This window comes from Bombyx mori, chromosome 24, assembly GCF_030269925.1.
Source record: "Bombyx mori chromosome 24, ASM3026992v2".
Classification (NCBI taxonomy): domain Eukaryota; kingdom Metazoa; phylum Arthropoda; class Insecta; order Lepidoptera; family Bombycidae; genus Bombyx; species Bombyx mori.
In genome coordinates, this window is record NC_085130.1 from 6,272,304 (window position 1) to 6,288,375 (window position 16,072).

Genomic DNA, 16,072 nt, shown 5'->3' on the forward strand with positions numbered 1-16,072 from the left:
TTACGACTAATATAGTTAATTTTAGAATATAGTAAACATGAGTAATGTAAATAGTAAAAATAATGTAAATTATAAATTTTTTTTTTTTTGAACTAATTGCTAGGAGTGGCACTTGCCAGTTTTATTTCGTCAAAATGGTGTCTCACATGTCTTCTGTTTATTAATAGAGTGACATTGTTGTTGTTATGAACTTGAATCACTTTATATGGGCCTTTCCATATTGGCGAGAGGGCTTTTCGAAGTCTTAAATGGTTTTTTAGATAAACGAAGTCTCCAACCTTATATTTTATAGGACGAGTTTTGTTATCATAGTAGGATTTTGATCTATCTTTGGATTTGTCGATGTTTTCGGCTGCTTTGGCCCAAGATTGTTTGAGACGATGTTGGAGCATTCTGACGTAGTCAGGGTAAGTAGTAAGGTCTTGTTTATAAATGGAGTCAGGAATAAATGCCTTGTGGCCGAATAATAATTCGTATGGGGAGAAGTTGGTAGTGGAGTGAATGGCCGTATTATAGCTTAGCATTGCTGTGTAAACATATCGGGGCCAGTCATCTTGATTGTCGTTCACAAATGATTTTAGGTACTCTTTGAGTGTGGAATGGCTTCTCTCTAAAGCTCCTTGGGATTGGGGATGGTATGGCGTCGACCAAAGGTTTTTTATTTTCAGGAAGGAACAAGTGCTTTTGAAAAGGTCTGAAGTGAAGTTAGTGCCTTGGTCAGTGAAGATAGTATTAGGTATTCCGAAAAGGGATATGAAGTGGATCAAACAGTCTGTAGTTTCTTCAGCTGATACACTACGCAATGGGTAAGCTGCTGAATATTTAGTAAGGTCGTCTTGGAGTGTCATGACATATTTGAGTTTCGCTGTTCCTGATTCGGGTAAGGGTCCGACGATATCGAGTGAGACTCTTTGGAAAGGGCTAGTGGAAGTAGTAGTGATCTGCATCGGTGCTCGATTGCACTTTCTAAGGGCTTTGTTTTCTTGACATAGTGTACAATTTTTGATATAATTTTCGACATCGGATTTTATTCCCTTCCAATAGTATTTTTCTTTTATTCTGCTTAACATTCGGTTACCGCCTAAATGGCCAGCTATAGGAATATCGTGGTTTTCTTTTAGTATTTTCTTAATTTCACTAAGCGAGGGATATATGATGCTGTTATGATATATGTTAACGATTATGTTCGTGTTGTGGAATATATATACTAGGATATTGTAGATCTTGGCGAATGAGTGTGACTCGAAAGGGTTTTTGAAGTCTGGGATAGCAATTTCAGTTATAGGAGGATTCAGTGTTATTAAATGATTTCTAGTCGTTTTGAGAGTTTGAAATATTTCGGGATAGGAACAATCGTCGAAGTGGTGTACTTTGACGAACATGAGGTATGTTACTTTGTTGCCGAAAGGGACCTCTTCGAAGGAGTACAGTTGTTTTTCACGGTATAGTGTTTCGTCGGGATTGGAAAGGGTTTCCATTATTTCAGGAACGTAGGGGTTGGATTCATCCATGTCTATTGAGGTCGGGACTAGTATCGTCTGGCAATGAGTTTTTAAGAGGTTTTGGTTTTGGTCAATAACTTTAGTGTTGAATGTCGTGTTCTTGTTAATCTCTTTTAAGAATTTGGAATAGTCGTCTTCTAGGATGTTGTCGGGGTTCGAGTTTGGGCTTTGTGGAGTCAGTGGGGTTGCTGTAGTGGGAAACGGTTCGTGATCAATGGGATTTGGAATGTCATTGGAGTTAGTAGGATTGGTAGGATTGGCAGATTCAGAGGATTCAGCGGATTTAGATTGAAGTAGCATGTCGTTGTCTTGTTCAAGTAGGTCGATACAGGGTAGTTCGTTACTGTCTTGGTCGGAAATAGCAGGAAGATTCACAGTAAGGTCCTCTAGCGTGATAGGACTGAAAGGTAAGTCGTCATGATTTTCGTCAGGGGACAGAGGTTCTGGATTCAGAGTTTCATCAATGGATTCAGAGGGAATTATTGGATTCACGGGATATCGAGAAAGAGCGTCGGCTGCTGAATTAAGTTTGCCTTTGCGGTAAATGATTTCGTAGTCGAACTCTTCGAGTTTAAGACGCCAGCGTTGCATTTTACTGCTTGGGTCTTTGTGGTTGAATAGCCACTTTAGTGGTCTATGGTCAGTTATGATTTGGAATTTTCTGCCATAGAGGTATGGCCTAAAGGTTTTGCATCCGAACAATATTGCTAGTAATTCTTTTTCCGTGGTGCTGTAATGGACTTCGCTTCGGTTAAGTGTTCGAGAGGCGAACGCGATGGGTCTGTCTTTTCCGACAGGTCCTTGAGATAGTACGGATCCGACGGCATGATTTGATGCGTCACAGGTTAGAAGGAAAGGTTGGGAGAAATCGGGATAGGCGAGCACAGGGGCAGTAGTAAGTTTTTGTTTTAGGAGATTGAATGATATTTGTTGTTGGTTCTCCCAATTGAATGGTGTTTCTTTCTTTAGTAAAGAGGTAAGGGGTTTGGCAATTTTTGAAAAGTCGGGGATGAACCGGCGATAGTAGGAAACGAGACCAAGAAATGACTTAATGTCTTTGGGATTAGAAGGCGTAGGGAATTCAACGACTGCTTTTATTTTATCTGGGTTAGGTTTGACTCCGTCAGTGGAGATTATGTGTCCTAAGTAAGCGACTTCTCGTCGTAGGAATTCGCACTTGTCAGGTTGCAGTTTGAGATTGAAGTTTCTGAGTCTCTGAAAGATCTCAGCGAGGTTTAGAATTTGAGTTTTTAAGTCAGAGGAATAGCAGACGATGTCATCTAAATATACGAAACAGCGTAGACCTTGTAAACCGGATAGAGCCGTGTTCATTAGGCGTTGGAAGGTAGAAGGGGCGTTTTTGAGTCCGAAGCTCATGCGGGCAAATTGGAAATGACCTTGAGGGACGCTGAAGGCTGTTTTTTCAGGTTGATTTACGAGAATTTGATGGAATCCGGAGGCTAAGTCTAAAGTGGAGAAGTATGTGCTTTTTCCTGATTGGTCTAGGATTTCTGTGATTTGGGGAATGGGATAGGTATCTCCAATAGTTATGTCATTCAGTTTTCTATAGTCTATAACTATGCGCCACTTTTGTTGGCCTGATGCATCGAGTTTCTTTGGTACAACCCAAATGGGTGAGGACCAAGGGGATATTGAAGGTTCTATTATGCCTTGCTCTAACATATCATTAATCTGTTTGTCTACTTCCTTTTTATGGATCTCGGGGAATCTATAAGTTTTTGTGTGAATTGGAACTTCTGATGTGGTTTTAATATCGTGTTGAATAGCATTAGTATATGTTAGTTTTTCATTAGGAAGATGGAAGATGTCGGAATAGTCTGTACAAAGTTCTAAAAGAGCAGAGGTTTCTTCGTTATTTAAATGAGATGTACGTAGCATGCTTAATACTTGTTTCGTTCTCTGGATTGAATTTGTTTCGTTGGAATTAGTATAATTTATAATGTTGGATTTAGTAGGGTGATGATTTGGGATAGTGTCAATAGGATCGAGTCTTAATTTCAAATTGTTTCTTAAAGCTATATCGGATTCGGAGATATTGACTACAGTGATGTTGGCTCTATTGTTTGCCTTTGTTTTTACGAGACAGTTAGCTACTAAGAGATCGTCAGAGATATTTTGATCTAGGATGAGGCCTTCTTTTAGTTCTGGATTGGAAATGGAACATTCTACGACGACTTCGGATCTAGCAGGTATAATGAGGGTTGGTTCATGAAATTGGAGTTTGAAGCTTAGGTCGCCAAGGGTGAGTATTTCTTTAGAGTAATCGATTTGGGAATTGAATGCGGAGAGGAAGTCATTGCCTATTATTCTGTCATAAGGGAAGTCTAGGTCTGGGATTAAATGGAACCGGTGTTGGGCTGATAGGATGTTGATTAGGATGTGGCCTAGGGAGTGTATTACATTCTCTGATGACCCTAAACCGTTAAACGCGATTACTTCTTTTGTGATTTTTGGCATTTTTTGAATAGACGTTGCCTTTATGAGACTGATTGATGCGCCACTGTCTATGAGTAGCTTGAACGGAACAGAGGATAGAGTTGTTTTTGTTTCGATGAATGGTAAGTGTTGTTTAGCAGGATTAGTAGTAATGTTGTATGTTTGCAGAATGGATTCAGTGGATGACTTTGAATTTGATTGTTTAGATTTAGGAGATACAGTGGATTTTTGATTCATTGAATCGGATACAGAGGATACAGTGAGTTTATATTGATTCATTGAATCGGATACAGAGGATACAGTGAGTTTATATTGATTCGGCGAATTGGATACAGAGGATACAGAGGATACAGCGATTTTGTTTTGATTCGGTGAATCGGATACAGAGGATACAGCGATTTTGTTTTGATTCGGTGAATCGGATACAGAGGATACAGAGGATACAGCGAGTTTCTTTTGATACAGTGAGATTGTTTTTGAATGATTGGTGTCGTTTTGATTTGGCACGAGAGAGTGTCTTGATGCTGGACTCTCGTGACACCGGCGGGAGTCCATTATGCGTTTAAATTTTCTCGTTTTGGAATTTCGTTATAGTCTACCGTGTCATATCCGTTTTGTTCGGTAATTAGGTTAACCTTCCTAAATTGATTAGGTGCTTGGTAGGAAGTGGAAGGACCAGGAATGGACTGGTTTTTGAATTTGTTATTATACTCTCTCTTTCTACAGTTCTCGATCGTGTGACCCGGATTTTTGCAATAACGTCACACTAAATTGGAATTGGTATTTTGTGGATTGTAACGCGGAGTCTGAGTGTTGTTGTATTGATTACGGTTTTCGCGAGACATGTTAGGATTATTTGATATTATTCTTCGCGGGCGTACGTGATCTATGGGCGCGTTGCGTCTATACAGAGTTTGTTGAATTTTCTCTTCGGATATAGCAAAGTTAATCGCTTCGTTCAGCGTACGGGGTGACTTACACCTAATGATGTTTGATATTCTCGGGTGTAGTCCCATTAGAAAGTGGTGAAGGGCTAACTCCTCCATCATTGCGACGCGGCCATGAATTTCTTTATTCTTTGTAGTGTTGAGCGAGATTTCCGTAAGAAGTTGGGATAACAGAGTTTCGATTTTAAGCGCATATTGACTAATGTTTTCGTTTGTCTGTTGCTTACTTTCCTGTAATTCTGTTAGTAAGTAGGAGTAATGCTTCCGTTCACTAAATTGTGTTTTAAGAAATGTTTTTAATTGTTCCCAGTTATTGAATTCCTTAATGGAGCATGCGATTTCGGCTCGACCTTGCAGTTGACATAGGATGTATTTGAAAACAATTGGTTTTTGAATTTTATTCGCGAGCTCGTAGGCGTTGTTGCAATTTATTAAAAATGAATTGAGAGTTTCCTTACTCCCATCGTATGGTTTAATGAATTTTAAAAGTATGCTTAGGTCTAGTTACATTTGTGAGGATTTTTTGATTTTTTCTTTTTCGAATGAGTCAAGAGGCCTATCGTCTTCTGATTCAGAAGGTAGATCAACTTGGACTGGAAGCGACAAAGTTTCTTTCGGTACCTTGGAGTCCGATGGCATTGTAACAAATTTATTAAAGTTTTAAAATAGAAATAGAATTTGAATTAGGATGTAGAAAATATAACAATAGGTTTGGTTGAAACGATTAAGAACAAGGGTTGATTGTTTTGCTTTGAAATTATTGTCGGAAGTACTGCGGCGAATTCTTGATACGATTTGTTTATATTATAATATTGGAACAAAGAACGGCTTACTGTAACAATGTTGCGCAGGCGACGAATATTGTAGCTCGAAGTCTCAGCATTCCGGTGATAAGGCGATTGAGGCTCGGCTCGGGTTGACAGGAAACGGCCTGGTTGATGCTTGATTTTTTCGGAATGTGATGATGATGATGAATTCTTCTTTCGGGATACGATGCTTTTTCTTTCAGGATACAGTGGTGTTTTCTTGTTTTAGGATACAGTGGTTGATTCTTCCGTCAGGATACAGTGGGTTTTTTTTTCTTTTCAGGATACAGTGGTTTTTCTTCTTTGATTCAGTGGATATAGTATGTGGATACAGTGGTTGAGTCTTCTTTCAGGATACAGTGGTTGAGTCTTCTTTCAGGATACAGTGGTTGAGTCTTCTTTCAGGATACAGTGGTTGAGTCTTCTTGGATTCAGTGGATGTAGTATGGCGCGGACTGGTTCTGGACAGACTTAGTGATTTCTTTTTGTTTTCTTCAGGATACGGCGATGAGCTTTTCAAGTAGACGGAGACGATCCGAGGACCCGGGTTTTTGGATCCCTTAACGCTGCCACCAAAATGTTATAGCGGGATTCGCTACGTAGATTTAAATAAATGAAATACGAAGTTATGGAGGTCCGACGACAGTCACGCGCACTGATTTAGTAGGACAGGAGAAGACTTGACCGCTCAGGTCGGGAGGTTGTAGAAGACTTGACCGCTCGGGTCGAAAGATTGTACAAGACTATCCGTTTGCGGGGCGGACGGAACAGGAGAGCTCGGGAATGCTGATCGTGCAGCTTGGTTAGGGCTGTCAGCCAAATAGTATTCATACTAGGGTTATAACAGCGCGAACATTCTAGAATGGCGTTTGGACGCGACATTCGCGAACGAATCTTGTTTTAATGTTTAGATGGGTAGAGAATTTTGGAGATCATAGACATCACGAATCTATCTGTGAATCTGTGGCGAACGCCCTGAGAGAAGCCGAAAACCGAAGCAAATGGAAGCTTACAAAGAGCCAGAAAGGGCTTTCAAGGCCACGACCTTCAGCAATGAAGTATTCGACTAAGAAGAAAAAGAAGAAGACATCACGAAGTCTCAATAGTATTAAAGTTTTTCCAACCAAAAAGTATAACCTTTTCCCATAACTATGTAAACCGTACAAACACCAATATGCTAACACCGGTTATTTAGCGAATTAATTCGTTTAAGCATTCGATTTTACTAATACGTAATTAGTTATTCAGGTTGGAATTCGCTTTTTTTATTGCTTAGATGGGTGGACGATCTCACGGCCCACCTGGTGTTTTAAGCGGTTACCGGAGTCCATACTGAGAACATCCGGCAAGAAACTCAGTGGGCTGTGTCTATGGGTTAATTCGCTCGTCGAGCCCTTCGTCGTAAGCGACGGGTTCGACGAGGACAGTGACCGGTGCTCGTGGTGCCTAAAAGCACCGTTAGTGGATCGGGAGGATCCGCAATGACGTGCCTTGGGCGACGTCGACTGTTTACCATTCGGTCTACGGGATCGGGTGTAGATTCCGGCAGCCACGACAAGAGGGTTCTCATGTCGTGCCGCCTTCTCAAAGTGAAATCATGATGAGATGAGCTTAAAGTAGCAACTATGGCGAGGTCGTCTGGTCGAAATACAAACAAAAAAACCTTTAACGAGTGTGTAGAAACGCACTACGGTAGTGTAAACAAACTAAATATAAACGAATTTAACAGCCTTTTTATTCGTTCGCGCACAGCATTAGTCGATTTTTTCTTATTTCTCTTACGTTCCTAGAAAATGTGATTGACTCCCGAAATTATCGGCTTTACGCTTTGCATTCTCCGCAAAAGAAGCCGCCAGAGATTGTTTGTATATAAGAAACATTTATTTTCAGAATCGAAACATGAAAAAAGCTGTTTGAAGAAATCGGTATTTCGCTTGAGGAATTTCCTGAAGTTGTTAGAGCAAATAATGTTCCGATAGACGTATGGAAAGTTAGAGCGAACTAAACGATGACTGGGTTTTCTTTCAGCGTTTAGTTTAACGAGTTTACCGTTTAACTTTGTTAAGTAGTTACTGGTGGTCTAAGACGTCACAACATGAATACCTTGAGACGTACTAATAATAATTAGACATGCCACGAGCATTCGGCTACTATTCGTATTCGGCCGAACAATAGGTACTATTCGGCCGAATACCGAATTCCGAAAAATGACGGGTAGGTCTCAAATCACGTTTCGCAAAAAAAGTCGAATCACGAGTTTGTTTATTATTTTCACTACAAATCTCATAATATTCCTATATGGCCGATTTTTTATTAATTGGTGTCATCACTACATATTATAAAACAAAGTCGCTTTCTCTGTCCCTATGTATGCTTAAATCTTTAAAACTACACAACTACTTTACTCGCAAGTGAAATAGTCAAATGGCCGGACACCGCCCACGCACGATGGCCAGGTCCCGACCTGTCGTATTATTCTTTACGCGCCCGACTAAGTAGCATGTGCTTTGTGCCGAATATTCGGCGCTTCGGCCGACAGCGTTGCCGAATCGAATATTCGGTATTCGGCCAAATCACTATTCGTGGCAAATCTACTAATAATGTTATGCCGATAAGAGCAACGTCATCTATCGTCGAATAGTAGAAACGAATATCAAAAGAACTAGTAAAATCGAGAACGCTCGAGAAGTACGGCGCCATCTATTATCAAATAGCAAATCAACTACTCGACATGTCATGAATGTTCTTGATAATCCTAGGGATGTCGTATCGACTATAAAAGCGTTGCAGAGATGGCACGAAGGCAAGTTAGTAATCGGAACTACTCGAAGCGAAACAGCGAACGGATCACCTGAAGCGAAGCGGAAGTAATTGAATTGAATACGAATTATAAAGTACTCTGTAAGTGTTCTAAGTGTTAAAATTAAATAGAGTATTGATTTGTACTTCGGTGGAAGTTTTATTTATCCCGAACCCGAAGCGCATAACAGTAATATGCACATATGAAAAGTCGCATTGTATTTGAAAAGTCGAGAAAAGATTAGTGTTTTCGCGGACGTTTGGTCCGGTCGCATCCCCACGCGAGCTTTAAGCAACGGAAATGTCTCATGACATGTCTCATGTCTCACTGAGGAAAAACTTGAGACGTCGATAAGAAAACACGAACCAGAGGAAGCATTTTGTAATTTTTCGTTTCTTTTTCGCATCCTCCGTGTCACACAACACTCGCATATCCGAAATTCCACTAATACCCGACATATATCCCCACGGTTTAATGATCAACGATGTAGATACGCTGGAAATACCAGAAATTCCTATCTGATAATATTAATGTAGGTCACGTATTTTCGCCAAATCGACTATATTCGGCAATGAAATCGATTAAGCTGTTCAATATTTTAGGGTTCCGTAATCGTATGACGAGAATGGAAATCATTTTTATTTCTTTATATCTCCCTCTCTCACTCTCTCTCTGTTTCTCTCTCTCTCTCGCTCTCTGATCTAATTAAGATAAATACATAGTTTTATAGATATTTTTTTATTATGCAGTAGTTAAACAACATCTTAGTTGTCGATAACAACGAAAACTGTAAAGTATTATCGAAAAGTCGGAAATAATGAAACCAAAACTAACACACGTGGTAGTAAAATCGTAAAAATAGTTTTAATTAAATTTAGAATACTCTTAATTGGAACAATACTATTATGATTATTGTTTTCAGGGACCATAAAATAATGAATAACCTTTGTCAGGACTAAAGCCCGTCCGGATTTCCTCCCATTAGATCGAAAACAAGATCGACCGTGCTATTTAAGAATTATTTAGTAACCCGTTCCGGTTTGAATGGTGGGGTAGTCGCTATACCATATCACTGAGACTCCATCTTCAGGTTTCAAAGTGGGTAGCGGCACTCATGTCGCCGTCCATGGGCTCAAGTAGCCACTTAATACCGAGGTCTCGGCTGTCAATTCACATTTATAAAAAAAAACATCAATCAAATCAGTGATTTTGTTGTATCCGGGTAGCTATTATGGAACACGAGATATTTGACAGATGCCTGAATCTCGCTAACGACATTTTCATAAGATAAGTTTGGATATATACAAGTTCAGAACGATAAAGTTCGGACCGTCAGTCTACCGAACTATTTCGGGCGCTCGATGGAAGCTCTGCCCAAAGCTGTAATCGTAAGCGTTCGTAAAAGCTCACCAGGTCCTGGCGACGGGCGCGTGGCAAACGTAGATATATCTCTGGACGGCTAAGGCTAACGTCAACCAGATACTAGCCGTGTGGAACATCGCTGGAATGACCTGGGGAGAAAATTTTTCAGTTTAATTTTTTTGAACAAAAACAACAAAAAACAATTAGCTACGTACCAAATAATGAACCTGATCACACATCACTATGGTTATGGCTAATTATGTTGGTGCTATGATAGAATCGTTCTATTAAGTGATAATCACAACTGTAGCTGTAATTTAGGATTCCTTGTGTTATGGATACTAGAGACTGACAAACAGACATATATGTTTAAATATATGCATTTATATAGATAATAAACATCCAGACAAAGAGCAAAGAGGCGGCGGCATTGACCGGGTTGATGTCTATGGCGGGCCGTGAGCTCGTCTACTTATCATGGCAATAAAAATAAAATAAAAATTCGTTATATTTCTATGCCACTACACTTTGCCGTCAAAGGCTTCGATATTTCGCAGCGAAATTCTTCGAACGCAAGACATAGTTTTGAAGTGGACGGTGTCGTTCGTATCGCGCTGTTCAAGTCTAGATTTTCAGTAAAAGAGCTTCTTTATCGATAGTTCAAGTCTCGATATTGAGGCCATTCGAGAAATACATTTGAACCGAGATCTGTCCGTATCTATAGATTTAATTTCGCATTTCAATTTCAATCCGAGATTGTCTGTTGATGATTACTTATCAAAGTATATTTAATAATCAATACCTTAAAGAAGATTTTTAACAGAGGTAAAGAAGCCTTTATTAACAAAATTAATTCATATTTAGGTAAATACTATTCATAATTTTTTTTTCTTTACCTTTGACTAAGATTGTTTTGCTTTCGCATAGGCCGTCGCTTTTAACAGAGAATGCATATTAATTGGAGTGTAAGCTTTGCGTTTTTTGTTGTTGTTAAAAATAGATTGTATCCTGTTCTATTTTGGCACGAAGAGGTTATCCGATTGAAAAAGTTTGTCACTCATTTATGCGATACAGTATAAGGCTTCGACCTCATGTTTCAAGGTGAGGAACGTGATCAGATCCATAAAGTAGATACCATTATTCGGCTAGTTTTACTGCAATGAAACAGTGAGTTACAACTCAAAGAGTATTCGAAATATTGATATTCATCACACACCAAAAGAGGGTAGGTATATCCGACTTAGATACGGACCAAAGGTTTTAACTGTATAATAACAAGACTATATGTGTTGCATTTTCATTGCTCGTAACAAATGCAACAACCCAAATCGTTTATGTAGTCCAAGATCCCAGGGCCCCCAGACGTCACGTATTTTCTGACGAACAAAATATGGCCGATTGCTCAAGGTACATAAAATTATGACATACTTTACGTATTTTCTGAAAGCTGATTCTTACGTATATTTTAGGAAATATCTTTAAAAATAAGTCGCGAATACGCCAATAGACAGAGAGACAGAGAAGTCAATATATCCTAATACATGTCTCACTCAGTCTCATGCGCGTGGATAATGCCCTCGCGCTCTTACCCACAGAGGTATTAAATTGAATATATAATTAATTGATTGTAGGCTTGCGTTTTTAGTACATACTAACACTACGCAATCGGCCACATTTCGTTCGTCAGAAAATACGTGACGTTTTTTTTTTTTTTTTTTTTTTTTTATGATTGAAGGATTACTGGTGGCCCGGAGGCCTTTCCAGCTTCACCAGGACAGGTGGGCGAGCAAATGCTCAGCCAGAAGGGGTGGGATTTGCTAACAACTGCCCGAGCGCCTCCGAAGGAGACCTAACAACTCAAGAGCAGTTGCTTCGCGAATGAATCTACTACCGGATCGGAATCGCGACCCACTGAGAAGATCCGGCGAGAAACTCAGCGGGCTGATGCATGGGTTAGGCTGCACGTCGACCTCTTTGTCGAGTTCGACGCGTACGGTTACCGGGGTTCCTCAGCCTGCTCCTAGTGTTAGAGCTGAAGGTATCTAATGCAAGAGTTATTGGATCTGATGGATCCGTAAGGACGTGTCTAGGGCGACGACGGTGACTTGCTCCTGCGTGATCAGGATTCGGGGAGTAGTCAGCGGCAGCAACGATAAGGCGATTATCATGACGCATAGCCTTATCGAAGTAACGTTCCGACACTGACTTCATGTGTTTGCGGATCGATTCGAGGCCCAGGTCGTCGTGTAGGTCGACGTTCCTCACGAACCACGGAGCCCCGACGGCTAACCTGCAAAAGCGGGATTGTAGGGATTGGAGGGTGTCTATGTGTGTGCGGGCCGCGTGAGCGAACACCACACTCGCGTAAGTCATGACGGGCCTTATGCAAGTTTTGTAAAGTGTCACCTTGTTCCGAAGGGACATTTTACTCCGCTTACAGATCATGGGATAGAGTCTGCCGAGAATAAATGCGGCACGATCGCGGACTGTTTTTATATGCGGGCGGAATGTCATGGATGCATCCAGGGTGACTCCCAGGTACTTGACCTTCCTAGCCCAGGGTATAGGTTGGCCGAAGAGGGTGATCGGGGGTGTGATATTTCTCCTCCTAATGCGGGAGGAAATAAGCGGTGAGTTTCCCCTTTGAAATAACACTGCTGTGCTTTTCGCTGGGTTGATGTCTATGCGCCATTTTCGGAACCACTGTCCGAGGGTTAACGCTGCACTCTGGAGCTTACTCGCGATTAGGGACTTGTTTCTACTTGAGTAGTAAACGGTTGTGTCGTCAGCGAATAAGGCTAGCTGAGTCGGCGGCGACCGGGGAATATCGTTAATAAATAAACTAAATAGGAGCGGAGAGAGAACGGAGCCTTGCGGGACTCCAGCCGTGAGTGGTCGCGGGGAGGAGCGGGTTCCCTCTACTCGATATCGAAAAGAGCGGTTAGACAAGAAGTCTCGTATGATGAGCACGAGACTATCCGGTACGCCCATGTTGAAAAGTTTGAAAATCAAACCGTTGTGCCAGACTTTGTCGAACGCTTTTGCGACGTCGAAGAAGAGGGCTCCCGTATAGATCGGTTTTGGTCGGTTAAGTCCTACAAGAATGTGCTCCGTGAGGCGGTGCACCTGTTGTACGCATGAGTGATTTGCACGGAATCCGAATTGTTCATCGATGAGAATGCCCTTTGATGAGACGAAGTCTCTGAGGCGTTTGTAGAGCAAACGCTCATACAGTTTGCCCAGAGACATGAGGAGGCTAATCGGGCGGTAACTCGTCGGATGATTTTTTGGTTTACCGGGTTTATGTATGCCGATAACGTCTGCTTCTTTCCACACCGCGGGAAAGATACAGTTCGCCATAGCGGCATTGAAAATAGATGCCAACATCACGATGAGTTGGATGGGTAGAAGTTTAATAACGCGGTTAGATATACCGTCGGAACCGGGAGCCTTGCGAGGACGTAGGTCTTTGATCAGGTCTTTAACTTCCATTGGGGTGACGGGTGGTAACGCATCCGAGGGTGGCAAGGAGGCTCTGCGTTCTACCTCACTGTCTACTAATTCTACATGAACAGGGTCCGCGGATTGAATGCTGGGCGTGCACTGGGTTTGCAATGTATCGGCCAGCAGCTCTGCTTTTTCGTCATCATCAAACGCCGCGAGTCGACCTGAGGGGCCTACGAGGGGGGGCATAGTTACAACCGTATCCGATTTGAGAGTACGAGCTAAACGGTAGTAAGACCTTTGAGAGGGCGCGAGTCCTTCTAAGAAATCAGACCACCTAGCATCTCGGATTTCGGCGATGCGAGACTTTACGTCGCGTTGTAGGGCACGCATTCGAATACGATTTTCCATGGTAGGATACCTATCGTAGGCGCGGATCGAAGCGTTCTTAGCTCTAAGGAGTTCCCTAATATCGTCGGGCAATTCGAAGCGGTGAAGGAAGTCCTCCGCTACAACTTGCTTCGATGACCTATCTAATGTCGAGGTAATGTGTGACGTTAGGATGTCTATGGCTTCAGCGGTATCCTGAAGAGACGGGGTAGAGTCCGGGCTAAACGGGAGCGATGGTGGATCAGATTCAGCCAGGCTGATGCCCAGCGTGTGCCAATCCACCACAGTCCTCGTGACGGGAACGGAATCGGGAGCGCGACCGAGTTTCATAACGACGGGACGGTGGTCTGAATCTAACTCTGAAACTACTTCGATCGAGTGTAAGCGCAGAGCTACGTTTTTTAATAACGCTATGTCGAGTATATCCGGGCGATGCGCGATATTTAGCGGGTAGTGAGTCGGGGTTAGCGGAGCGATGATATCGAAGGCGAGATCATCAACTAGCGCGTCGAGCCGCCTGCCATTAGGGGTTGTGGTGTGAGAATTCCACCTGATGTGTTTACAATTTAGGTCGCCCGCCAGAATGACAGAGCTTCCCATGCTGAGCAGCGCCTCGATATCACTGCTTAGAACAATCTTATCCGGTGGAAGATAAACGGACGCGATAACGATCGGCGCGTGTCCCGTCAGTGAGATTCGGCATACTGATGCTTCGATGTTAACGAGCGCGGGGGGATCGAGCGGGATGCAGTGCAAGGCTCTTCTGTAGTAGATGACGGTACCACCACCACGAGCAGTGAGCCTGTCGTTCCTAACCATGTTATAGTTCGCGATTTTAGGGTCGCGGCGCGCGGGCTTAAGTAGAGTCTCCTGTACTAAAAATATGTCAATTTGATGGTCACGCAAAAAATCACAAACCTGATCACGTTGATTTGCGAGACCGTAAGCGTTAAAAAATCCTATCGTTACGGATAAGGGCTTTATTCTACTTATGTACGCCATTGATTACCGGCGGAGTGAGGGGAGGACGTACGTATTTAACGACGCGTATACGTCGGCGTATTCTTGCACAACGGCGATGAAGTGCTGTGCAGTGGAGGCGGCGCGGATGGCGTCACCTAAAGCGTTAACGCGCTCAAAGTTAATCGATTGAAAGAAGTCGATCGCTAGAGCAAGATTGTCGGACGCTGTCGGAGGGCAATTCGCGGGGGAGGGGCGTATCGCGGGGGCGGGACGAATCGCGGAGGAGGGAGTTGTAGCCGTGTTCGTGTACGGCAGCGGTTTCGCCCAGGCCGAGCCACTGGGCACCGGCGCCGGAACGAATGCTGGCTTAGCCTGCGACACAGAGGGTGTCGAGGCTTTGATGTCTGGGTGGGAAGCTCGGAGGCGGTTTTGGCGGGCGACGCGGCGATTTATTTTCGGGGCTCGGGGGCATCCGCGGTAATTTGCGGGGTGACCCTGTGTTCGACACAGGACGCAGCTAGGCGGTTCCGTCGCGGTTTTTTGATCGCGAGTGCAAAGGGCCGTAGCGTGATCGCCTAGACACTTGACGCATCGGGGGCGCGCGTGACAGTTACGGGAAGAATGCCCGTACAGTTGACAGTTATGGCACTGGCTAGGAGTGCCTTTTTTATGGGGGGCTTCGACGGCGATACCGGAGAGCCTACAGACGGTACGTATGTTAAAAATTTGCTTACCCTCGGGGGTAGGCTGGAGGGCGACTAGAACCATATTATATGGCTCCCTACCGCGGCCGGTGTGCATGCGGTGCACTGAATTTACTGGTAGGCCTTGTTCCAGAAGGTCGGCCTTGACGAGTTCGGCATCCAACTCTTTAGGGATGCCACGTATGACGGCACGAAGTTCGCGCTCCTCCTGGAGCGTATACGTATGGAAACTTATACGCTCCTTACGGAGGTAAGAAGAGAGGGCCCTATGGTCGTCGGGTGTTTGAACCTTAATTTGAATGCCGTTCGCGAGGTTACGGGCATTCGTGAAATTAATATTTTTGGCCTTAAGGGCCAGGGAAACTCGTTCCCAGGCTGCCTTCTCTTGAAGGATTACCGGGGGAGGGGCTTGGATTTTCTTTTGTACTACCGGGCGCGGCGACGGTGTAGCACGGGCAGGGGGAGCAACGGGGGTCGGTGGACGGAGGCGCGATGCGTTCGCGGCTCTGCTTACTTTGGCGGCCGCGGGAGCTCGGGCTTCCGCAGCGCGCCTCTTACCTTTTTGGACTACTGTGAATCCATCAGTCGAGGGGGCGGGGGAAAGATCGACCTCCATGTCCGACTCCGAGTCGGATGAAGAGGAGGGCGCGGGCGACCCGCAGGCGGGCGTTTTAGAGGGCGCGGGGTTGACGGTCGC

The 16,072-nt window shown here is 43.5% G+C and overlaps 1 protein-coding gene across 3 annotated transcripts in view; it reads right to left on the bottom strand.

Moving 5' to 3' along the window:
• Positions 1-16,072, bottom strand: part of Spr (sex peptide receptor) — a 269,773-nt gene that overhangs the window by 18,219 nt on the left and 235,482 nt on the right. For all 3 annotated transcript variants that reach the window (XM_038019601.2, XM_062675498.1, NM_001114874.1), the window contains one exon: positions 9,923-10,023. In XM_038019601.2, the coding sequence (XP_037875529.1) occupies positions 9,923-10,023 (101 nt within the window). The remainder of the gene's footprint in view (positions 1-9,922; positions 10,024-16,072) is intronic.